The following is a 25,137-nucleotide window of genomic DNA, read 5'->3' on the forward strand; positions in this document are numbered from 1 at the left end:
CTGATAACTTCTTGAGCACCTTCCTTTTTTACGTGGGAGTTAGATCACAAGGCAACTAACATCTGAAAGCCCAGTCCCACATTATGCTGGAAACGTTCACCTGTTATTGACTTCAACAGGAACCGAAGCCACTCAGTGCCCTTTTAGGGGAAATATCATTAAGTGCCTGAAACTGCAAAGAACTAATTCACAGTATGAATGAGAATTGAAAGGATCTGCTTTCCTAGCAAGAAAATACTGGAAATATTCAATCTGGTTCTACTGTAGTTCAAATTAAACCCCCTTTTTTCATCCTAACATTCATCTTTACAATAGCTGAGAAGAGCTTTCAATTCCCCAATTTTCTACAACAAAGGCCAATCTTTTCAGATCTATTTTCTATCAATTAGAGAAGATGGCTTCTTACCATTCAACTGTGATTATTTTATTTAAGGAAAACTCTTCCTGTCACTTGCTGATGATTTAAATGTTCTCTTTGTAACAAGCCAAGGTGATTAGAATCTCTCTCTTATTCCACTGGCAATTTTTCTTTTTAATAGAATGGGTCCAACTCTGAACTCAGCATCCAGAATAATTCCTAAACTAATGGCATTATTACAGAGCGACACACACGTCATTGAAACTGGAATCTGACCCTATATGTAAAGGGACCAAGAGTGATGGTCACGTGGATTCATGACAAACTCTGCACTTCTAATTAGGGAGACAGATTCAGGCACACTGCTAGTAACATTTTGATTAACAGAGCAGCTGGCTGGGAGCAGTGCTCTAATTAGGGGTTGGAATTTTTTTCTTCACCTTTTTTTTAAGCAATTGTTGAGATTTCTAGAGCACAAAGCTATTTATTTATTGCCAGCATTAAAAAAACACTACAGCTCAACATTCAAAAGTTGAGAGAGAGAGAAGGAGAAAAAAATATATATACCATAATATTGGATCTATGAAGGAATGCATTCCAGTATATCCAATTTCCATTAGTATTTTAGATAACACTGATAATCAACCAGGATCAATAGTATAGTTTTTGTCCTACGTTAACAGCTTTGGTCTCTTAAAACATATTGTAGTGTATTTACATATTTTGTTATGTAACAATAATTTACATGCATCATACAGGGGAAAAAATGGATTTAGCCAGAGCTCTTGGATGCAAGTGGATATGAGGGGTTGGATATAAGGATTTAACAGTTCCATTTGATTTTACAGATGAGATGATCAACTAGAAGAGAGCTCATGTCAAACTGTATCCTGAGATAATAAATGTTCAAACATGTAAAAAAAAAAATAAAACAAAACATATTTGGAGAGTCTATGAATCAGAAAAGTTAAACAAATTAAAACACTTCTAATTAAACAAATGGATTGCATACAATTCTGTGCTCAAAATGAGAGGTTCACAAGAACCTGAAATGAATTGCTTTAATGACAAAGATAAATTTAGTGCGATAATTTTATTTTTTTTTTAAAGAGTGAGGCACGTTCAGTGAAAAAAAGAAAAAATAAACAACAGTTTTCTGCAAAGGTAAAAGTGATAATTAAAACCTTATTCCTAAGTAACAACATCTGTTGAATTCTTCATTTTTGCCTTCCCCAGATTCTTAGGAATGGAGGAGGGGTGTTAAGGAAAAAAAGTGAGACATTTTTAATGTCCATGAAGAGACCTAAATAAGCAACTAAGCCAACCATAATTCCACAAAATACACACCTGGAAGGAAAAGACCTGTCAATGGCAGCTTCTTACAATTACTAGCTAATTTAAATACTGAGGTGGTTAGTTGTGTTAGTCTGAAGTCAAGCAGAAGCGACTGGTAGGGTGGGTGGCACCTCAGAGTAACTGGTTCAGGGAGGCATGAGAGTTTTCATAAGCAACAATCTACTTTGACGTGCTGTGAATGGACATCTGATTCACAGGTTCATAGATGTAGGGTCGGAAGGGACCTGAGCAGATCATTAAGTCTGACCCCCTGCCCTGGGCAGGAAGGAATATTGGGCTCATATGATCCCTGGTAAGTTTAAGCTCATATGACCCCAGCTAGGTAATTATCAAGCCTCCTTTTAAAGATCCCTGAAGTAGGAGCCAGCACCACTTCCCTTGATGTAGCAGAGTGATGCCTATGAAGCTCATGCCTCTCTGAACCTGTTAGTCTCCGAGGTGCCACCTTCTTTACTTTCTGCCTAGTCCGCATATTGAAGCCTTTCCCAGCTTTATTCATGTTCTGATGATATACTTCTGTCCCACAGGAAAGGGAAGTGATTGGTCTCTAGGTGGAATAAAACAGAACATGGAACTGTCCCATTGGAAGTAAAAGTGGCAAGAACCCAGATATATTCAATCAGTGAAGCATATCCTAGTTACTGCACTATAACTTAAATCCTAATTGGCACCTTAGGCATGTAGTTTGCCAACATTTAAACAAGTGTTTAGACTTTACTCATGGGAGTAGTCTCACTCCAGTCAACAAGTAATTACACAAATTACTAGGACTGGGATCTTAATGGAGAGGAAAGAAGGGGAAATTATGACTCCCCACATCTTTTCTAAAATAATTGCCTACTTTTTTACTGTCCAAACTTTTAAAAGCTGTTATCATCAGACACCTCATTTTTAAAACCATCCTCAAGTTACTTCTTAATAGTAAAAGGAGATCCTAATTATGCACATTTAGTTTTCTTCTAAATGCTAGGATAACCTGACACTCCTCTTTTTGTACTTCAATCACTAACGAAGGGTCTTAACCATTTTCATCACACAGGCGCATCAAGTTAGATCATACCAAGATAATGGCAATAGAGACAAATCTCCAACAAGGCACCCAGATCTCTCAGAGAAGTTACCACCATCCTTTTCCTCTCTACTAGCCCTGCCTACTCTGGTGGATCAAATAATTCATACTGAATATCTTAGGTAACAAATTCTAGCCTTTTTGGTCTTGTAGCTGTCTGCATCCAAGCTGAAGAGCCTAATTAATGTAAAATGAGTCAGCTCCCTTTGGCAGCTTCTGCACCCAGGCACTATGACACCTCTCCCATAACTACAGGAACAGACCTGGCCCATACAGTGACAGACAGCCATTCTGCAGAAGTGCCATCTCCTACTGTGAAAACTGAAGACAGCACAGATGAGCACTGTGCAAATATACTGGAAGGACCAACTGAACTAGTGCAGCTGCAGGATCCACACCTCCCACCTATTTTAGCTCTGCAATAAGTTAAACAGAAGCCATCAACAGATGCAACCCAAACAGGATGTGGGAGGTTTGCTCTATATATAGTAGGTATGCTCAAATCTGTGGGGTAACAGGACAGTCCCGCAGCAAAGGCACTGCACTGGCCACCAACTAAGATACTCGCTTGTTGTCACAGATTCCTGGTGTGAACCTGAGCAAGTCACTTAACCTCTTTGTGCTTTGGTTCCACATTGGTTCATTAAAATTCAAAGTACTGACATACCTCACAGGAGCATTGCAAAGACAGATTTATGAAAGATCAAGAGGCACTTGGATACTATAGTGAATGGGCCATAAATCTTAGGCCATCAACTTTGTAAACTTACTAAGTAGTGCCCTCACACACTGCATTGTACTGAGAGAGCTGCCTCCTAACCTGGAAGGAGTGGAACTGTGTCCATACAGCACCAGGGAACTAATCAGTCACACCATTCGGCAGTGCTAAAACCACTTGTAATGCCTTGACTGTACAGCTCCCCTACTTCCAGTTAGGAGCCAGCACAGATTGGACCGTGTGGCATACTTGGGGGTGCTGCTGCCAGGCATAGTGAGGTTTCTGTATAAAAAGAGCCTTGGAAAGATGTCTGACAGGCTTGCTATGTGTACCAGAAAAAACTCTTCCTCACCAATATCCCCAAACGATCCCAGTCTCACTACTATGATTCACTATCCTATGGGTAGATGTGTTTTGCATCTACTTTGTCCAGTGCTATGATACAGCTTCTGCTTTGTTTATACCCTGTATCTAATACCCTAAATATGTGTTTCCTGGAGAATAGAAGGGAGACAAACTCTGTAATACTGCAGTACAGGGGCTTAGCAACAATAGTACATCTGAGCTCTGTAAGTTGGATCAAATCAAATACTTGGAGGATTAAGGATTCAGTCCCCTTTAATACTGCCTAGCAGTTCCTGTTTTTTAAGTATATATATGTATAAGTAAATTATTTCCCACCATTAAATGTAGCCAGTTACACTAGAAAGTGAGTAGTTTCAGGTACTATCTGGGCCTGAGTCACCCTGACCATTTTTGTGGTTTTAAAATACCGTTAACATATTTTTTCCTCTCCAGTGCCAGCGTGAAAGTCCCATGTACAGAGTGAACTATAATGGGAAAAAACATTGAAACTGACTATGCAAAATGCTGTCAAATGCACAAAACAAACAATGTTGCAGGGGTTTCGGTTGTAGCCATGTTGGTCTAAGGACATAGGCAGACAAGGTTCCTTGGGTGAATTTGATATCTTTTATTAGACCAACCCAAATGGTTGGAGAATAGTTATTAAGCAAGCTTTTGGGTTCAAAAAACCTTCATCAGGCTAAGGAAGCTTCCAGGAAGAGCACACACCAACTGCTGAAGCTTCCTTAGCCTGACGAAGGGTTTTTGAACCCGACAGGCTTGCTTAATAACTATTCTCCAACCATTTGGGTTGGTCTAATAAAAGATATCAAATTCACCCAAGGAACCTTGACTGCCAAAGCAAACAATAGTCTTCATAGGTGTTAACATGTAAAAAATGCATCACTTGGAGATCACGAGAAGAGCTCTGCCACCCAAAGCAGATGCAAACTGAAGGGGGGTCAGTAGCAGGAGAACAAAGACCAGCTTGGTTGTGAAACAAGATTAAAGGGCAGAGACAAGTGTATGGAGGGGACAGGATGACAGAAAGGGAAGTTTTGGCTCTCTAGTCAGGATGTGTGATGCATGGACTTGAATTTGTAGGTCCCAGGTTACAATGAAGAGAAGAGGGCATTATGTATTTTTTGTTTGCTTCTGGGCATTCCTGGTTGCCAAACTGTGGTTGGGAAGGAATTTTTCCTCTCCTGTTGCAACAGGTATTAAGGGCTTCCCCCCACATCTTCCTTACAAGCATTATGTGTTCACTGCAGCCAAAGCTGGGGATTTTGACTGGGCTGGGCCAATACTCCTGCTGCGACTTCAAAATCTCTGAGGTTTCTGGTTAATGGGTCTTGTTCCACTGCTCAGGAACGAGACTGATCACATTTGTTTTCAGGAAGGAATTTTACCCCATGGTCAAACCAGCATGAACTGGAAATGGGTTTTGCCTTCCTCTATTTGGGATCATGGTCCACTTCCCTTAGATTGTTAAAATAAATGAAACCAGTGGTTTTCAAACTTTTTTCATTTGCAGACCCCTAAAAAAAACTTCAAATGGAGGTACCAGACCCCTTTGAATTTTAAGTGTAGGTATTCACATACTTTTGATTGACCACAGTCATCTTTTTTCAAACCCCTTAGACAGTATGCAGACCCCCAGTTGAAAACCACTGTTTTAAACAAATTACTTCCTGGCTTTGCAGTGGCAAGACACTGGAAAGATCCTTGTCTCCCTGCTTTACCTGTGGCAAGTTAAGACTATTTTTCAGTGTTTACAGCCATCGTGCCTGTAGTTATGCCACAGTATTGTTTATGCCGTTTTAAAACATTATACCAACACTCATGTACGATGGTTTAGATAGGGATGATCTAGCCTCCAGCACTGGACTAGATCAGTGGGAGCCAGGAACAGATCTAGGGGGTGCACAGTGATGCAGTTGCACCCGCTTCGATTCCTGATCCAGCCAAAGTTTAAAACAAACTGCTCGTCAGCAGCAGCAGCATTTCTATTTAGGCAGCAGTGAAGGGGGTCATGCGACTTCACGGATCATTACAATCTACCTGATTCCCTATAAACTCTTTGTTCCACAGGTGTTAACAAGCCTCTCTCCTTTTTTAATGGTCTTAATGTTCCACTAATCAAATTACCCCTTCTTCTGCACTTCTGCTGTCCGTTAGCAGCTGCAAGTTAACAAAGCTTCTATATCACAGCCCTGCAGACTGTTTTGAAGTCTAGCTAAAACATTGACTCAAGTATGGAACTAACTTTCAGTGAGGTATTGGATGCACCAGCAAGGTGTTCAGGTGGGCTTGATCTTGTTTTATGAATTTGAGAGATGTATATTTAATTCTAATGACTACAGGATAAATGAAAGAACATCTTTTAATTATTTTTGCCTAGTTTGTTGTGTTCTTTGATACATAACGTATGCTATAGCAAATTAATGTACTCCAATTCCAATAAAGATTTTTTTTTTTTGCTTTTATCTTAAACTGAATAATATAGTTGCTATTAGTAAAGCTGTATTCAGGCCACCCCTCAGCTAGATAATCTCCAGGTCCCTTCCAGCCCTACATTTCTATGATTCTAACAGCAAGTAAAAGATGTTCCAAATAGAAGTGTAATGTTTAAAACTCATAATATCTAACACTTCAAATTATTTCTCCCTATTTTTCTAAACAAAAACAGAGATACAGAAAGAAACTCTACAAAATCTAGTTCCTATCACCTGGACAAGTGTTAGCACCTAAATGCAGTTAGAGGAAGAGACTGTTAGCACATTGTGGGCCAGAAAAAGACTGAAGCTGGCAGGGGTAACACATCCACATACCAAATGAAAACAACTGTAATTTATTCTTTGGCAGAATATTTCTGTGCATTGGATTATTTATTCTCCTAGCAATTTCCTACTTGGGATTCCTTAGTTCTCTCCTCATCCATCTCCTGCCCAAAAGGCAGATTCCAAAACTGTAGTTTTAGGGAGCCAGCCAGTTTTGTACCCAACACATGCTTAAGTTGTAATAACCATTTATGAAAAGCAGATTGTTTCCAATAGCTTACTTTTGAGCAGCATTCTGCTATTGAAATACAAAGGACCATATTCAACAATAGACCATTCATACAAAAGCATTCTGGGTTTCTCTTTCAAACTCGGAAAGTAATAAAACACCATTTTGCAACGATGTAGCACCTGTCAAAGGATCAAGTATGCTTGTTTTTCCCTTTCTGACACAAATGCCATCAAGTGAGGCTTAGAGAGAAATTCTGGAAGAAAGGAAAACCTCTGCTCCCACCTTCACGAAAAGTGAATTTTCAGATGCAACACTCTGAAAAACAGACCTTAAAATCCATGGTTTTATAGAATTTAGCATGAAACAGCTAATGAAGGGGAAGCAAATCAATTCACTTCTGGGTTGCTCAGTTTCATCTGGACTTCCTATTTTACAGCCTTATGGGCCATATACTCCAAGATATGTTCCCATTAGAAGAGTATAAGTTTCCAAGAGCCATGAGAACCATTCATTCAGTTTTCCCCTGCTACTGATACATAACAATTGCCATCATGTTCAAGATCATAGCTGTAGAGTTAGGCAGCTATTTGAAGGTGCCCATGAGTTTTACATGTACCCATTCTACATGTGCACCCGGTGTTTGTGCATATATGCAAATATTCTTAACTTTAAAATCTGGTTCAGAGTGGGAAGGGGACACCCTTGTTGTCTGCATTTGTATTTGATTAGATCAGTTAGAATGTACAGAGCCACCAGGGACTTAGAAAACCCCCCCCACAAATTTGTAGAAATATTCCGCTTAACTTCATAGAAAAAGTCACCCGAAAACCCCTTGTCCTGCCACCCAAAAATAGGTGTTTGGGAATCACAACTACTATCGTTCCATGGATAAGATTAGCAGTGGTCCCTGCCTATAATAAGATCTTAGTCCAGAAAAAAAGAAAGAAAGAAAGGGTAAGAATAAAACACTTTTTGATTAATCGCCTGTGCTAGTGGCACATTTCTGCTTCAAGAACAAATCAGCCTGAAATACTCTTTTTCTCACTTGGGCAATGGTTCTTTCCCAAGCCGGATTGACGAAAGAAGGCACTCCTTTCTTATACATGGTCAGAAACAGGTTGCTGAAGTGCAGATGTCTAGCCACCATCTTCACTGCAAACATGTGGATTATCAAGAACAAGCTAGAATAGGTGGCTAAAGATGAAACTTAAACTATGTTATCTATGGTTCCAAGCATACTGTCAGCACATGCACAACCAAATAATCATCCTCTTTTTCATCTATTCCATAACTAAAGACAGGTAAACTTTTCCCAAATCCTAGTCACAGAGAGGCATGAGTCACTGTGCTTCAAGCTTACAAGGAGACAGCTAATGGTACCAGGGACTCAAGTTATATTCACTGAGCTCCCACCCTGGTGCTCCTGCTTAAATTCTTGGAAAATGCTGCAGATGGACACTGATAAGAATGCTACTGTCCCTAGAGTCACAAGCTCTTACAGTATTATTGTACATACTCTGCATGTTAATGAGTCTGCCGCAGCTGACAAGGCATTTTTCTAACATGGAGGATTGGGGTGGCTGATTATGACCTAAAATCTTCTATAGGTCCCTCCTGAAGAAGCCCAACCTTCCCCACAAAAAGTTGTATATACATTTTCTCTCCCCGTGTTTAAAAAAATGTTACCGGCAAAAGGTCCCCCCCTACACATGCATAATTCAAGGCACAAAATCTAGCGCTCTAGCTTTTCATCTTTGGAGAGGAGTTCAAGTGCTGACAGATTTCACAAATGAAAGCAAATTTCATGATGTGCACCCTAGTTCTCCAGCTGTGCACAGCACAAGCCAACATACTGTACATTTCAGGATGACTGGCAGTCTCTCTTTGAGAAGCCCAGGACTAAAAATAGCAAGGAGTCTTATAGGTCAAAATTAGAGGACACTGGTAAGCTTGCATAAAGGAGCCTGTTATGTTGCTGGCTTGTAACATGCATGGGTGAAAGCAGTGCTATTAATCTCTCCTTTTCATGGAGCATTAATTCCCCTACAAAATTTAAAGAGACACTGACAGGATTATCTTTGGTATGGCTGTAGCCTTTACTACAAGCACAAGCAACAATAAAAACTGTTGGGATTGTAGGGTTACTTTTCTTTATGCTGTACTGCTCATGTAGTACTGGTATTATCATGAGTCAGTTATAGTAGACATGTATGTTTAAAACAGTGTCCTTAACATGCTTCCTAGTATTAATATATTTACTACAGTCATTTCTGGGGACAGAAGGAAACTAGTTCCAAACACCAGGAAACAAGTCAAAATAATAAAGAGAGCACTGATGTGTGTTCATTCAACATAGACTTCTGTCTCTGCTTTAAGATGCTTACAAGAGTTTCCCCCATCTTTTTGCAGCTGTTTCAAACGAACAGAAATAGTAGAAAAGCCAAGAATTAAAGACCTTTATGGTCATCCTTAACCTTATATCAGTAATACTGAATATTCCATTTTGTACTAGATGAGTTATAGATTTTAAATCAAGAGTAATCGAAGATTCATTAGAAGGCAATACATTAGTGCAGCACATAGCTATCAGCAGCCAGGTGGCCCAAGACTCTAGAAGCCCTGATGAATGCACTACGAATGTCATTAAGTCAAGATATTTCTCTTGGGTTTAAATGAGGTAGGTTGAAAGAGCAACTGGTACAATTATTCATAAAATTATTCACTACCCAGCAGAATGGGTGAGAACATACCCACCCACATAAGACTTATAAATCCATACCATTATATGCTTGTATGGATAAATATTTATTTCAGTGGAGTTCCAGAAAAAAAGCCTAAATAATGTTCATCTGCCAAAATAGACAAGATGCTTTAACTGCCACTCTGAAAAGCATGTACACCATTGTCTTCTACATCAGAAATCATACATATCGCTATCATGGCTAAGCACCTCAGAGCAGGACTGGCTCAACCCCCAGCCTGCAGAACCACGTCATCCAGCCCACAGGGATCCCTGCGGTCCAAAAATTTGGTGGCAGTGGAGTAGTGGCAGCTAATTGCCCTTCCCCTGCTGCCAAATTTCCAGACCCTTGGAGAGATTTAATGACATGGCCCTGCATCCTAAACTGGTCACACAGGGCCAACAGGAGTATGCAGGGCTGGGCTAAAGTGGTGCAAGACCCAATCCCAGTGCGTGGGGCCAGGCAGAGGTGGCACAGGGTCCAAGCCAGTCCATGGAGCAGCCCCATGCTACACATCTGATCCATGAGGCCAAAGTTTTGAGCACCACTGCTTTGGACACATCAACCAAGTTAACCTTCTGAGTTAGAACAGTGCTTCCCAACCAGCGTGCTGTAGCACAAAAGTGTGCCGTCATAAATGAACAGGTGTGCTGCAGAATTTTGCCATGGCAATGAGCTACAATAGGTATGAGGATGGGGGGATGCCTTAACAGGTGTGCCACAGAACATTTTTATTAATGTAAGTGTGCCTTGGGCTGGAAAAGGTTGGGAAACACTGAGTTAGAGAACACTAGTATTTCCATTTTATAGGTGTGGAATTGAGGCAAAGAAATTAACACTTGATTTTTGGAGCTAGTTCTTACCTACAACCTCCTTTACAGTCATCACGGACTGTAGTTGGTCAGTGCCCTGAGCAAGTCACTTATAGCCTGACTTCTCAAAACACAACCAGTTACAAAACCCAATCAATCCCAGCCTGAGCCTTACCCCTCAATCCATCCTTCATGTTTATGAAGAGGATATTAAACTACACAACAAAACATTTCTACTGAGGTTCCTAAAAGAAAGGATACTCCACTAAAACTCTCAAACGGCTGTTGCAGATTATTTTGGGAGTGTTTAAACAGAGTGAATGTTGTTAGTGACACCACTTAAAAGATTCATTTCACCACACATCAAGTGACCTACTAGTGTTGACTCAACTAATAAAAAATACTCTACACTCCAAAATTAGGTGCCTCCAATAAGGGCAAGATCTGTTGGTCTGTCTGTCAGTGTCAGAAGGACTCTGCACAGACATACAGATCCACCTGCATGGATCCAAAAGTGAGATCTGGATTTAAATATACAAAACGAAATAGTTAAGGATGAAAGAAAATAGAGCGAAGTGATAGTAGACAGAAGAATAATGGCAAGCTGACATCAAGATAGCTTACTGCTGATAAATACCCTTCGTTCAGAGGCGTGTCTTAGGCCCCCTCTACAAATTACCTCTTTTGCACAATTACCTTGTTAACTACACAATAAATTTAGACTGACTACATATGCAAATTAACTGTCGTGCCTTAAAAAGGTCCAACCTGCTATAAAGTCTTTGCTCAAAAATGTGTAATAACTTTATAACTGGTTTCTATCCAGATTTAATTTACATGTATAGGCAGTCTGTGGCTGGGAGACTACAGCTGCTGCAATCTCCCAGCCACTGGGAACACGGTGCACCCATAGGGCTGGGAGACTGCAGCCAATGCGGTCTCCCAGCTGCAGGGTTGAGGGAGCACTCCAGGCAGCAGCTGGAAGATCTGCAGTTTCCTAGCTCTGGGGTACTCCATGCCCTCCCGCACAGCTGGGAGACCACAGCAGTACCCCAGCCAACCATCCCACAGCTGAGAGGGATCTCAGTCCCAGCTGCCCATGGGGTACAGTCAGGAGCCCATGCACAGCCAGGACTGAGAATTCCCACACCTGAGGGGTCTCTCAGTCCTGGCTACACCCCACATGCAGCCAGGACAGAATCCTGCACCCGAGGGGTCTCTCAGTCCCCTCTGCTCATGTGGCACAGCTTGGACCAAGAGCCCCGTCAGGTGCAGAGATTCTCGGTCCCAGCTGCACAAGAGTAAAGGGGACTTCCAGTCATGGGAACCTGCTTCTTGCCAATGGAGGGGGAGCTCAGGATCAGGTTCCCCCTACACCAGCAATAAGGTGCAATTGGATCTAATGTGCCATCCCACAATTGTGCTTCCTGCCATGCATGTGTGGTATGGCACGAGGCATGACTGTGTGGATCACATATTAGATCCAATCATTCTTCTTTACCTGTACATGTAGAAGGGACCTTAGACACTTGGAACAACCTTCTCTGCTGAAATGAAGGAATGCAGCATTGCATAGCTTAAGTCAAAACAATCACATTTGCACAGCAACTGGTTTTACAAAATGGAGCGATGCAAACTTATCATTAAGGGCATCAGGATCCATAGGGTTTTTCATTTGTTTGCAGTAGAAATGGGAGCTAGCCATCTGCACATATACCTTCCACTTTCCATTTTTGACTGATTAGAAGCAAGGAATGAGTTCTCACAAATCACTGTAAAGCAATACAAATAATACCAGAAGGGTAAGTAAGTTAGTACCACCGAATGTTTCTTTGGTCTTTCCAGCTGTTCAGGAAAGAGTTGGCATTCCTAACACCAGCAAAATCTATAGCAAAAACCTCTTAACCTGTTGGTAACTATAAATATACAAAGTGTACTCCATTTAAGTGCACTTAAGTATACACTTACCCAAATTCAATGTAAAGATATCCACTAGCTACAGGAAAAGTATAGGATAAGATTCTGCATCTCATTGAAAGCTGGTTGTCTTACTTCTCAGAGGCCTCATGCCTCTACGAGCAGCCGGGAAATTGACCAAAGATATCAGTTCATGGATGCTCTAGGAGTGAACATACATGACCCTAAGAACCATCATCATTTATGCAGCTAAACAGAGTATAGCTGCATTACAAAAACAGATCATGGGGCCAACAAGTTTTTATGCACTTAAACATCTTATGCATGTAGAACGATAGGGAGATAGTGGCGGTTTGATACAGTGAAAGCAACGGGCAAAAAAGTGAACAAGTGTTAAGCAAATATTATTTACAAGGCTATAACCGCCTGTCATCTGATAACCCCAGGTAACCTGTCTGTTTTACCAGCTACATTCTAGCACTAATTCAACATTCACCTCTTCCCCCCACCTCTCATCTACCTGTCTCACATCTATTGTCTCCCATCCCTCCAATCCTCACTACCACACATTTGACTTTTCTCAGATCTGCATTTTGCATTTTGGTTTCTATTCCACCCAGGAGGGCACACAAAACACCAGCAGACTCTCCCTATGCCTGAAGAACGGTTTGTGCCCAAAAGCTTGCAAAGAACAATTTTTCCAACTATTTAGCTGGTCTAATAAAATATATCACATCTACCCAAAGAACTTTATCTACCTATATATAAGGCTATAAATTTGTATTACTGTGTACAAGGTTGCAGCTTCTTTTGGTTGACAATCTGCAAATGACATTAAGATAAAACAAGGGAGTTTATAACTATCAGACAAAAAAGGGAGACAAGGGAAATTGTAGACCCACTGCTTAACAGCGTGGATGAACTATTATCAGAAGGCATAAAGAAGGCAGAGTTGCTCAATGACTACTTTGCTTCAGTCTTCACAACGACAACAACAATGAACTGTGACCCGACAGCTAACAATATTAATATAAACAAAGAAGGGGAAGAGCTGATTGTGGTAACAGCACATCAGAGACCTTTTGAGAAATTAAATTGAGTTTATGTTGTCAAAGCCTGACAAAATATCTCCCTCCGTACAGAAATAAATCTTGGAACCACTAGCAATAATACCTGCAGTCATGGATGACAGACAAGTTATCAGAAGATTGGAGAGAAGCTAACAGTGCCTAGCCTTAAAAAGCAGAAAATGGAAGACCTGGAGAATTACAGATGGGATTAGCCTGATTTAAATACAGTAAAGTAACTTTTCAGAAGTTATAAAACAATCAATTTCTGAACCACAGGAGAAGAAAGGGGTAATCGCTAGCAGTCAACAAACTCATTAGGAACAAAGCATGCTAAACTAAGTTGATAACCTTCTCTGACAAAGTAACTAGTTTGGTGGATTAAATAAAGCAGTGGACATAATATTACCTGAATTTCAGGAAGGCTTTTAACATAGTCCCACAAGACATTCTTATAAGTAAACTGAAGAAGGGTGGGCTAGGGAGAATTACTGTATGGTGAATACATAATTGCTTGAATTAACTGCAAGCAAAGAATAACTATAAAAGGATCAATGTTAAAATAACATGATGTCTCAATTCAGGTACCACAGGGGGCTCTTCTGGGCCCAACTGCCAGGTACATTTTTTATTGCTGATCTGGAGGCTGAAACAGAGAGATTACAGATTACGCTTGCAGAGAATACAAAACTGAGAGGGCTTGCAAATACTTGGGAGGACAGAAAAAGAAATCTAAAGGATCCTACTATATTGGAGAATTGGTCTAGAAAACAACAAAATTGAAATTCAACAAAGAAAATCACAAGGAGCTAATAGGGAAGCAAAACCAAAAGGCACAAATACAGACTCAGAAATAACCAGCTAGGCCCTGCCAAGAAAGATCTAGAGCTCATGGTATATCGCCAATTCAATGCAAGTCAGTAGTAGGATGCAAGAGATGGAGCAAGAAAGATAACAACTGCAGGCTGCATTCATAGCACTGCTGTATACAAGACATAGGAAGTGATAGAGCCACTCACTACTCAGTGCTGGTGAGGTCTCAGTTAAACCACTGCATGCAGTGCTGGCCTCCAGATTTTAAGGATATAAGGAAACTGGAGAGGAAGCAGAAGTGGGTAACAAAAATAATAAAGGGATTAGAATGCAGGCTTTATTAGATATGTTTACTCTGTAAAAAATTAGATTAAGAGAGACAACGAAAGTCTTAAAATATTTGAAAGGCTGCCATGAATAAGAGGGAGAACAACTTCTCTCCCTTGCCACAGTGGGCAGGGCACAAACCAATGGGTTTAAACTGCAACAACAGAGATTTGGATTAAATCTCAGAGGGGAAAAAAAATCTTCCTAACTGTAAGAACCATAAAACAAAGAAAGAAGCTGCCCAAGGAAGTTGTAGAATCCCTTTCATCAGAGGTTTTCAAGAAGAGGCTGAATAGATATCTGTCTCAAATGGTTTGTGAATAACACATCCTACATCTATGCAATATGTTAGACTAAATGACTCTAGAGATCTCTTCCAATCCTATTATTCTATGGAGAAAATATGAAATATCAGTTTATAAGGATGGAGAGAAAGACCCAAGCCATTTCTGTTAGGAATGCTATTCAGGTATAGGGTTTTACAGAGCCAAAAACCCCTGATGTGGATGCATCCTGTATCAGCAAAACTATACTTGATATCCTTACAGCTCATTTTGACCTCATGCAAGATATCCCAGGTAAAAGCAGCAAAACTCCATCCACAGTAGACGCTTTTGCTGGCACAAATATATTGGTCAGAGGTATGAAGAGCTGCCAGCCCTGACCAAGATGTGGCTTTTTTAAAACCTTTTCACATTCAACCTATTTTGCTGAAGGAAAAGCAGCAACCCTTTCTACAGACACAAACTAAAACTCCCAAACTACACTAAGGTAGTACACTACCTACTGTACACTAATGTACAGACATTCAAAAAGTCCAAGGCAGAATCGATGCAAGTTACTTGGCTTTCTTTAAGTGGCATAGTTTAGATCAGTAACAAATAGAACACAAATATGCCCTGCAGTGCGGTGGCAAATCTTAGACCATGTTCTGCCATTTTAAAACCACTGTGCGCGCGCCAAACTTCTGGTCTCGTATGGGTATAGACACATTTCCAATCACTTATCCTGGTAAAAGTATAAAACCTGTACCTGGCTTAAGTTCTGCTAGGACAGAAAGGTCTGTGTTTGCTCCAAATGAAGTCATTAGGAATACAGCTTGAAAATGTGAAAAAAACCAATGGTGGACTAGAATAAATATTAACGTATTGTTAAAGCAGAAACTTCTTATCTCTCTCTTAATTAAGTAACTGGTGAGATCATAACTACAACTGCAACAAACTGTTTAATCACAAATTAAGAAGCAGCAGCAGCTATCAGTGTGATAACCTACCCACCAATTCAAAAGATAGCAAAAACAAGAATTCCACATGCAGTTTAGTCAAATATAGTGCTTTGTCTGGCTCTCACCCCATTTTGAAGAGCTCCTTAAGCAAATGACCTCAAATTGTTCTCATCCAGGATTTACAACTACCAAGTTGTTTAGTAGATTTCTCTCTTCCTTAAAAAAAAATCCTAGTATTTCACCACATCTTTTTCTTTTAGATAATTTTAAATAAAAAATGTCAGTGGGCATAAAATCTATCAATAAGAACTTGCACTTGCAATTCAACTGCCATAGTCCTTAAAATTTAAGTAGATCAATGGCAGACAAAGTTTTCTGGGAAAATGTGATAACTTTTATTAGACCAACTAAATAGTTGGAAAAATTGTTCTTCGCAAACTTTCGAGCACAAACACCCTTCTTCAGGCATAGAGACAATCTGCTGGTGTTATGCCTTAAGCAGATCAAAAGTTTCCTGGAAACAAAAATTATTCAGTGGGATGTATCACAAACTGCCCTCAATGTCAGAAGGTTTTTACTGAAAGAGAAGAGCTCAGAAACCTGATTTGCAAGATGGTCAACAATACTTGCATCAAAAATTGCTTTTGCAATAAGCTTTACTGACACAGACCTGCAGCAAGTGTCTGCTCAGTGCAGAGGGAGGAAGAATCCAATAGTCATTCCTTGTAATGTCTGAAATTGATTATTTCTTAAATAAATGGGGCAAGGGAAAAAAAGCTGTGTTAACCTTAATGTCCAAATTTACCTCTAGTTGAATTTCTATCAGACTAATGGAATTACAAGGCTGAATTCAGCATTTAGAACTGAGATTTGATTACACGCAACACACATGCACACACAAGCAGCAAATTTCTGGGTTCCATAGATACTAAAACACATGAATAATCAATCAAGTGAATAGTTTAATTGAGTTCAATGGAATTATCATCACAGGTGTAACTGCAAAACTCAGGTAAAATATGACTAAAATATGCCCACAGTAAAGGATACCATGGGATTAATGAAATTCAGACAACCAACCGTAGCGAGGTCATTCAATTTCACTGCCTCAGCATGAAAGAGATTGAAAAAAATCAACCTCTGTTAAATAGTCAGTGAAGAGAGCTGGATACCATTTAAATGCTAAGCAGACTGTTAAAATTAATTGAATCTATTTGTATATTGATTTAAAAGTTCACTTATGAAACATAAACCAAGTTACATAGCTACTTAAAAAGTATTTTTCAATTGCAAAACTGACAGTTGTGAATATTGTAAACAATTGTCTCTGCCCCAGATTATATCCGCCAATGAGTTCTTCATGATCCATACACTTGTTAGCCACAACAGAGGAAATGAAACCCTGGAAAAATAAGTGCAAGATGGCTTTATAGAGAAAAAAAAATTACATAGGTTTTTTTGGATAATGATAATCTGAAAAAAGGGGCACTCTTCAGTCTGTGAAAGGGTCACTTAGCTTCAGTGGGACACAACAAATCTACTCAATGCCAAATGTCATGTCCAATTAATTGTGTATGTTCTTACTCAAAATTTAAAGTACAACTCTAGGCACCATCCAGTGCTCTGGGCACCTTCCTATATGTTAAGAATAACACAATAAAAGATTTGCCCAATCTACTTATCCCAGCTGTTAATACACTTACTACTCTTCATCTACTTAACAGCAACTATTTTACATTGCGCTTTTTAATTTGAAGGGTAGGTGTCTATAGTTATAGTGTAAAAACTTAACAACGATGTACAAGATTAGAGTAGAACGACATTCAGCTCAAATACGCTTCAAGAGTTCTACTGAAATGTAACTGATTTTTTGTATAAGCAAGTAGTTTTAAGCTGATTTATGGAAATCTGTATAGCCACCTTACTTTGTTTTACAGGTTTCATTTTCCCTATTTTGTGGGTAATAAAAAAATATTTAGATTACATACAAAGGAACTCAAAACATTACTTCTGTCTTGACAATGTCAATAATTCCAATGTGCAAGACAAGTAGTGTAATTCCAGAGTTAGATTTTAAAGAGTGCATAGTGTCCTAACACTGGGGATTTTTGAATTTGTTTGGATTTAAAACATTTCCATCCCATGTTTGCAACCTAAATACCAAAACATTCATCTGCACAAAAGCCAGAAAACATTGACGTAAGACATATAAACAAGTGGTAAGAAAGGGAAAAACAAAGGGACAGACTGAGGCCACAGCTGACAATTGCAAGACAGTTTTCTCTACTAGATGTATTTGTGATGACCATTTTTTGTATTTTTGTTTAAGTATTTAAACACCTATGTTCAGCTTTAATAACCTAAGTTAAAATTATCTTTCTACATATGGGGTTTTTTTAATATGACTGCATCTCTCTGTTTGATCCACTATTCTTCCACCCCTAAGCTCAAATCAGATATTCTATAGCCCACAGTCATTCATCAAGTACCTGGTGTCAAGCAACAAAGAAATCAGACAATCGCGCAACAATTAAAATACAAAAAAGTAGGCAAATTTTTCACAGAAGCCTTTTTTGGACAAAAGAATAATACAAGTTCTGTACCTCAAGTTCAGTTTCTCTTCGATTGATATCATCTGTGGATTGATTTAGTTTTTCCAATTCCCCCTAGAAAAAAAGAGACACACTTGAGAAATTGGAAACGAACATCACTAAGAAGGAAAGGATTATAGCAATGCCAGATGATGCTTAAAAGCATACAAGGGCTCTGTGTGGAAAGTTTAACAGTTTCATAGTTGGTAGGGTCAGAAGGGACCTGAGCAGATCATTGAGTCCGACCCCCCCTGCCGTGGCAGAAGAGTACTGGGGTCAAATGACCCCAGCAAGGTCATTCATCTAGTCTCCTCTTAAAGACCCCCAGGGTAGGAGCCAGCACCACTTCTCTTGAAAGTTGGTTCCAGATCCTAGCCGCCCTGACAGTGAAGTAGCGCCTCCTGATATCTAGTTTGAGTCTACCCTCTGCCAGCTTGTGACCGTTATTTCTTGTCAATCCTGGTAGTGCTTGGGGGAACAAGGACTCCCCCAATGCCTGCTGGTCCCCCCTGACTAGTTTGTAAATGGCCACTAGATCCCTCCTCAGCCTTCTCTTGTCCCTTAGCCTCTCCTTGTAGGTCTTGCCGTGCTGACCCCTGATCATGCAGATGGCCCTCCCCTGGACCCTCTCCATGTTGTCCACATCCCTCCTAAAGTGCGGCGCCCAGAACTGGACGCAGTACTCCAACTGCGGCCTGACCAGTGCCACATAGAGGGGGAGGATCACCTCCTTGGACCTGCTTGAGATGCATCTGCGGATGCATGACAAGGTACAGTTGGCCGTCCTGACCGCGTCTCCACACGGTCAGCCCATGTTCATTTTGGCATCAATAATGACACCAAGATCCTTTTCTGCCTCTGCACTGACGAGAAGGGAGTTCCCCGGCCTGTAGGTATGCTGCTGGTTCTTCCTCCCCAGGTGCAGAACCTTGCACTTGCCAGTGTTGAAACCCATCCTGTTCTCATCTGCCCACCACAGTAACCTGTCCAGGTCCGATTACAGCCTATTCCTCCCTTCTAGCATGCCCACTTCTCCCCACATCTTAGTGTCGTCTGCAAATTTGAACAGGGTGCTTTTTACACCCCCGTCCAAGTCACTGATGAAGATGTTGAACAGTGCAGGCCCAGGGACCGAGCCCTGCAGGACCCACTGCCCACATCCCTCCAGGTTGAAAATGACCCGTCCACCACCACTCTCTGGGTGCGGCCCTCCAGCCAACTAGTGATCCATTTGACTGTGTAGGTGTCGATGCCACAGTCCCCTAGTTTTTTAATAAGAATGAACTGAAAACAGAGATACGAGACCTAAGAAGAATCTGCCATTCAAACTCAATGTCTAACTAGAAAAAAGATATAAAAGTACAGAAACATTTTTAAGTACTCTAATTTCAAGAAAGTATATGCCTTGTCCTGAATAATTTTTATTTAGTATAAATATTGCATATAATAACCTTTGTCTCATTACATAAAATTTGGTTAGCTCCCAGGGAAGCAGTTTTTAGGACGAGGCCATTTGCTTTCACAGTAGTAGGGAAGGAGATTTTGTGCGCACACACAAAATCTTATGAAAATATTCCTCACAAGCATGTATAGTAATTTGCAAAGGAACTTATCCTGCAATCCTGCAATACCTCAGAGGCTGTTAGGTGGATATTTTGGTTAAAGGACACAACTGTTTGTAACACCAAGTCGATTAGGCCAGACGTTCTTTGGTTACCTTTTATTCCAAAAATTGCTCGTCCAAAAAAAACAAAAACTGAAGTATCAATCCATAAATTAAATATTTGCTATTGGTGGCTTTAGTATGAATGAATAGGAGGCAAGACTTATTACACAACCACAGATCATTCTTCTTGACATTCCTCCCTAAGAGCTATCCCTCTAGGCCATGTTCTGCTATCCTTACTTATCTGAGCAATAACATTTACTCCTTGCATGGCCGGAGCATGACTCTCCAGTCAAGCACTATTCTCTATGAATCCAAGTATCAAAACCAGGTCTTAAATAGTCAATTTTATCAATGAAATGGCATCATAAATCAAACACTTTTTTTTTTCTTTCTTTTTTTTAAACAAGAATTATTCTGGTTACAACCAAAAAACTAAAAAGGTTGGTTCTGACAATTCAGCTGTCAGGTTATGCCAGACTACCAGCACTTTAAAGACAATTTCCTTCTATTAAACAGTTTATTGACACACCAACCTCACACTGCTCTTTCATGATAAAGAGTTGTCTCTCGAATGTTAGAACAACAGGCATTTAACCGGATTACAAAAATTTAACCAGATAACCAAAAAAAGCATGCAATTTCATTAACAGCATTCAATCAGGCTCCCAGGGATCTGATAAATGGAGGCACGTTCCAAATCAAGGAACCTAAGGCTAAAATTGAAGTCAATGGGAGCTAGGGGAGAAAATCAAGCCATTTACACACACATGCTGAGAGGGGCTGTAAGCTTGGACCTATCTTTGGGCAACTGTGCTTGCAAATTCTGCCATAATTCTGAACATCTCTAGGGAAAAAAAAGATTTTTTTTTTATCTCTATCAAGGCCAAATGAGTTGGAAATTTAAATGGGCAAAGTCCAATACTCAAGTTCCAAAATTCAACTGAGCAGAACTCATTTGCCAAGCCTGTGTGGCTCTACCATCCAGCAAGTATCCTCTCTCCCAGTCCGATTGGTCTGGGGCTCCAGAGACCCCCCCAAATCCAGACAGGCATCCTACATACAAGCCCTAGGCCTAGGTGTTGGGGTTCAGACACCGCTTGTCTTGCTTGATTTTAACCAAAAGGTCAAGACAAAAGTAGCAGCCCATGATACCCTGCAGCCAGGCCCCGAACCTGCAAAGACTTCCAGGGGTAGGCAACCACCGGCACGGGTGCCCAAGTGCGGCACGTTTTTGCTTGGCACACATGCCTCTGGGTGGATGGCAGGGAAGGGGCCAGGGCTGTGCTGCCACAACAAGGATCAGGCCCCTCGCAGCTCCCCTGCAATCTGCCCAGGCATGCCAACATCTGACAAGCCAAGTTTGCGGGCATTTTTGACACTGTCCAAAAACATTGCTGACCCCTGACCTAGGCCTTCGCAGGCACAGCAAGCGATCCAACTGGTGTCAGCAGCCGGCACATTTAAGCCAAGGGGTGGCTTGTTGCAGGACGACGACTTGTGCAAACGTCCTGCCAGGCGAGTGGCCGAGGCACGGAGCTGAGGTGACCTGCTCCGCAGGGAGGGGAGGGGAGGGGAAGAAAAAAAAACGAAGAAGAGAGGAGCATTTTAAGGACACCCCAAGAGAGCCAAGCCAAAGGGCTTCTTCGTCCTGAAAGCGCCTTAACAACGTAGGAAATTCTCTTGCTAAACGAAGCAGATTGTGGGGGGAGGGGGGAATATACCCATTTCCACCCCCAGCTCCATGCTGAGCCCCTCTCGGGCACTGCCTGGCCCGGAGCGGCGCGGCGCGGCGCGGCGTCCGGGGGGAGAAAGCGGCAGAGCATCTCCACCCCAGTGAGGAGATGTCCACCCAAGGCGGCGGGACGGGGCCGCAGGCAGGGCCCGGGCGGAGGAGCGCTGCAGCGGGCGGGGGCGCGGCGCGAGGGGCCGGGGCCGGGGCCGGGGCCGCAGTGTGTGGGGCTCAGCCCCGCCGCCCTACCTGGATCCTGGGGTCCACCTCCTCCTCCTCCGCCGCCACCGCCGCCGCCTCCTGCGGGAGATCGCCCTCCTCCCCCGGCCGGCTCCGCCGCGCTGCGGGCTCCATGGGGCCGCCGCCCACGCACCAGCAGCAGCAGCGCGGGGGAAAGGCGCCTCGCCTCGCCTCGCCTCGCCCCGCCGCTGTCACCGCGCTCCGGCCTCCGCCTCCTGCTTGCCGCCCCGATCGGGGGAGGGAAGCGGCGGCGCTCGGCTCCTCCCTCCCTCCGCCAGCGCTCCCCCCTCAGGGGCGGGCAGCGCGGGGTGCGGCGCCCTCGCCCTCGCCCGGCTCCCTGCTCCGGCGCGCGGGGGAGCCCGGCTGGGAGGGATGACCCCCCCGCAGCGGGAGCCCGCCCGTGCCCGGAGGGGAGGGGTCGCACGCCAGGCTCGGCCCGGCAGGCCACGCCCCACTGCCCGCGTCCCCGCGGATCGCACCAGGGGACGGAGCCGCGGGCTGCGAGAGACCTCAGAGGGCCTCTCGGACACCCCCTGCTCACAGCGGGACCCAACTAAATCAGCCCGGTCGAGGCTTTGTCCAGCTGGGTCTTCAAACCTCCGAGGAGGGAGATTGCACCACCTCTCTGGGTAGCCTGCTCCAGTGTTTTACCACTATCCTAGTGAGACAGTTTTCCTGATATCCAACCTAAACTCCCCTTGCTGCAACTGGAGACCCTCGCTCCTTGTTTTGCCATCTACCACCAGGGTGGCCATCGTAGCCCGGTTGTCCTCTATTGATACAAAGCCCAACGCCTTTCTGTCCTCTGTTTTCTCTTCAAGAAAGATACATCCCTGCTGCTGCATCTCACCACCCGCACTCCCATTCTCCGAATCCCAGTCCCACCCACGGGTGGGCTAGTGGGTAGATAGGTGCTGGCCGGCTTCCCTTTCCCCTGCCCTGGCTGAAGACTACTTGCCGCCAGGGGGGCAGGATTGTGTTGGCATGAGGACAACCAGGGCAGTATTCACCTTCTTGGGTTCCTGAGTGGGGGTTCAAGCCAAGGCACCAGCAGATGAAGAGATTTTTCCCCCCTCTATTCAGCGCTGGTGAGGCCTCATGTGGAGTCCTGTGTCTGGTTTTCAAGAGAAAAATAGAGGACATAAAGGCCTCCGGTTTCATCTCAATAGAGGAGAGAGTAGCAGAACACCAGAATGTCCTCTATGATGGCCACCCTATCTGCCACCACTAAGAACAGTCCAGCTCCATCCTCCTTGGAGCCACCCTTCAGGTACTTAAAGGTTACTATCAAATCCTCACTCTGTCTTCTCTTCTCCAGAAAAGCCCAGTTCCCTCAGCTTCTCCTCATAAGTCATGTCCCTCAGCTCCCGAACCATTTTGGTTGCCCTCTGCTGGACTTCCTCCACTTTCTCCACATTCTGCAGTGGGGGGCTCAAAACTGGACACGGGTGTAGCCAGATGTAGCCTCACCAGTGCTGAAGAAGGGGGGGGGGGGCGGGAATCCCTTAATCTGCTGGTATCTTGGCTTGAACCCACCTCCCCCCGAAACCCAAGAAGGTGAATTCTGCACTGGGCGTCCTCATGCCAACACCCCAGCAAGTAGCCTCCAGTCAGGGCAGGGAGAAAGGGAAGCTGGCCAACACCTACCTACCCACTAGCCCACCCATGGGTGGGACTAGGATTCAGAGAAGGGGAGTGCGGATGGTGAGATGCATCAGCAGGGATGAAACAACACAGATTTGTTTTTCCCCCAATTGAAAATAAGCTGAAAATAAGCCTAGGGCTGTGTTACTCAGTTTGAGATGGAAGCAGGAACAGGTCTAGTTACATTGGAATGAGTCAAAAACAATCTGCAGGGCTGGGAAAGAGGAGCTTCATAACCAGGAGCAGCTAACAGACAGCATGAATGGCAGAACAGGTGGAGCATCAAGACCACTGAAAAGGAGAGAGGGTTCTTAACACCTGTGGAACAAAGCATTTAGAAAGGATCAGGTAGATTGTAATCAGACATGAAGTCAATGGATTTTCTCAGCACTCCCCAACTAGAAAGGCTGCTGCCACTGCCAGGCTGTTGGTTTTCAACCTTAGGTGGAACAGAAAGCAAATGCACCAGTACAACCCCCTGAATCCACCCTGAGCCCACCTCAGTCAGCTATGAACTACTTTTAAATGCCAGGAGGGACCTTATCACAAGCACTCTCTGTGCTTTTCCTGTTTTTATTTCAAGTCAGATACTGCTATGAAAAGGGGACCTTTATTGTTCAGACAAACCTCACTCATTGCTCTTCCACTAGATGAAGTTTTAAACCAGTTTGTGATAAATAACCAATTGCCCACACCCTTGTGCTGCCAACAAAGCTTAGTGGCTTCAGGTGCAGGAAAGTGCACTTTATAATCGAATAGCCTCCTTTCTACCTCAGGCACTGTTTATGAACTCACTGTGTTTTAAATGTATTGGCAAAAAAACACTTCTGGCAACCTTGAAAATTCAATCAAAAGCAGGTTTCTATTGTGTGGCAGCTGAATCAAGAGCTATTGTATCTAGTGCATGCATCAAAACAAAGAAAACGCCAAAAACCTGTGCTTGCCCTCATTGTGTCAGTAGAAAGGAAACATTCTTGCAAAGCCCTGGTGGCATGTAAAAATAAAGCTCCTGACTGATATAGCAATAGCAAGACATGTAATAGCTCAGAGATTTAAACATTAGATTAGACACTCCTTAACTGCAGGATTATTAGAATAATAGAATCATAGAAATTTAGGGCTGGAAGGGACCTCAAGAGGTCTAGTCCAACCCCCTGGTCAAAGCAGGACCATCCCCAACTAGATTATCCCAGTCAAACCTTTGTCTAGCCAGGTCTTAAAAATTTTAAGGATGGAGATTCAACCACCTCTCTGGGTAACCTGTTCCCATGTTTTACTACCCTTCTACTGAGGTTTTTCCTAATGTGTAACCTAAACTCCCCTTGCTGCAACTTGAGACCATTGCTCCTTGTTCTGTCATCACTGAGAACAATCCAGCTCCATCCTCTTTTGAACCACCCTTCAGGTAGTTGAAGGCTGCTATTAAATCCCCCCCTCCTGTCTTCTATTCTCTAGACTAAATAAGCCCAGTTCCCTCAGTCTCTCCTCAGAAATCATGTGCCCC

At 42.7% G+C, this 25,137-nt stretch overlaps 1 protein-coding gene across 2 annotated transcripts in view; it reads right to left on the reverse strand.

Moving 5' to 3' along the window:
* The window catches only part of SH3BP5 (SH3 domain binding protein 5), a 70,530-nt gene extending 48,206 nt beyond the window's left edge, over nucleotides 1-22,324 (reverse strand). Inside the window, exons 1-2 of one of the 2 annotated variants that reach the window (XM_014603233.3) lie at nucleotides 21,999-22,324; nucleotides 18,364-18,426 (exon numbers count right to left, since the gene is read on the reverse strand). In XM_014603233.3, coding sequence (XP_014458719.1) covers nucleotides 18,364-18,426; nucleotides 21,999-22,103 — 168 coding nt within the window. In that variant the 5' untranslated portion in view covers nucleotides 22,104-22,324. The remainder of the gene's footprint in view (nucleotides 1-18,363; nucleotides 18,427-21,998) is intronic. The other variant, XM_006258132.4, reaches the window with a different exon arrangement.
* Between the last annotated feature and the right edge of the window lie 2,813 nt (nucleotides 22,325-25,137).

Source organism: Alligator mississippiensis, chromosome 5 (genome assembly GCF_030867095.1).
Source record: "Alligator mississippiensis isolate rAllMis1 chromosome 5, rAllMis1, whole genome shotgun sequence".
NCBI lineage: Eukaryota > Metazoa > Chordata > Crocodylia > Alligatoridae > Alligator > Alligator mississippiensis.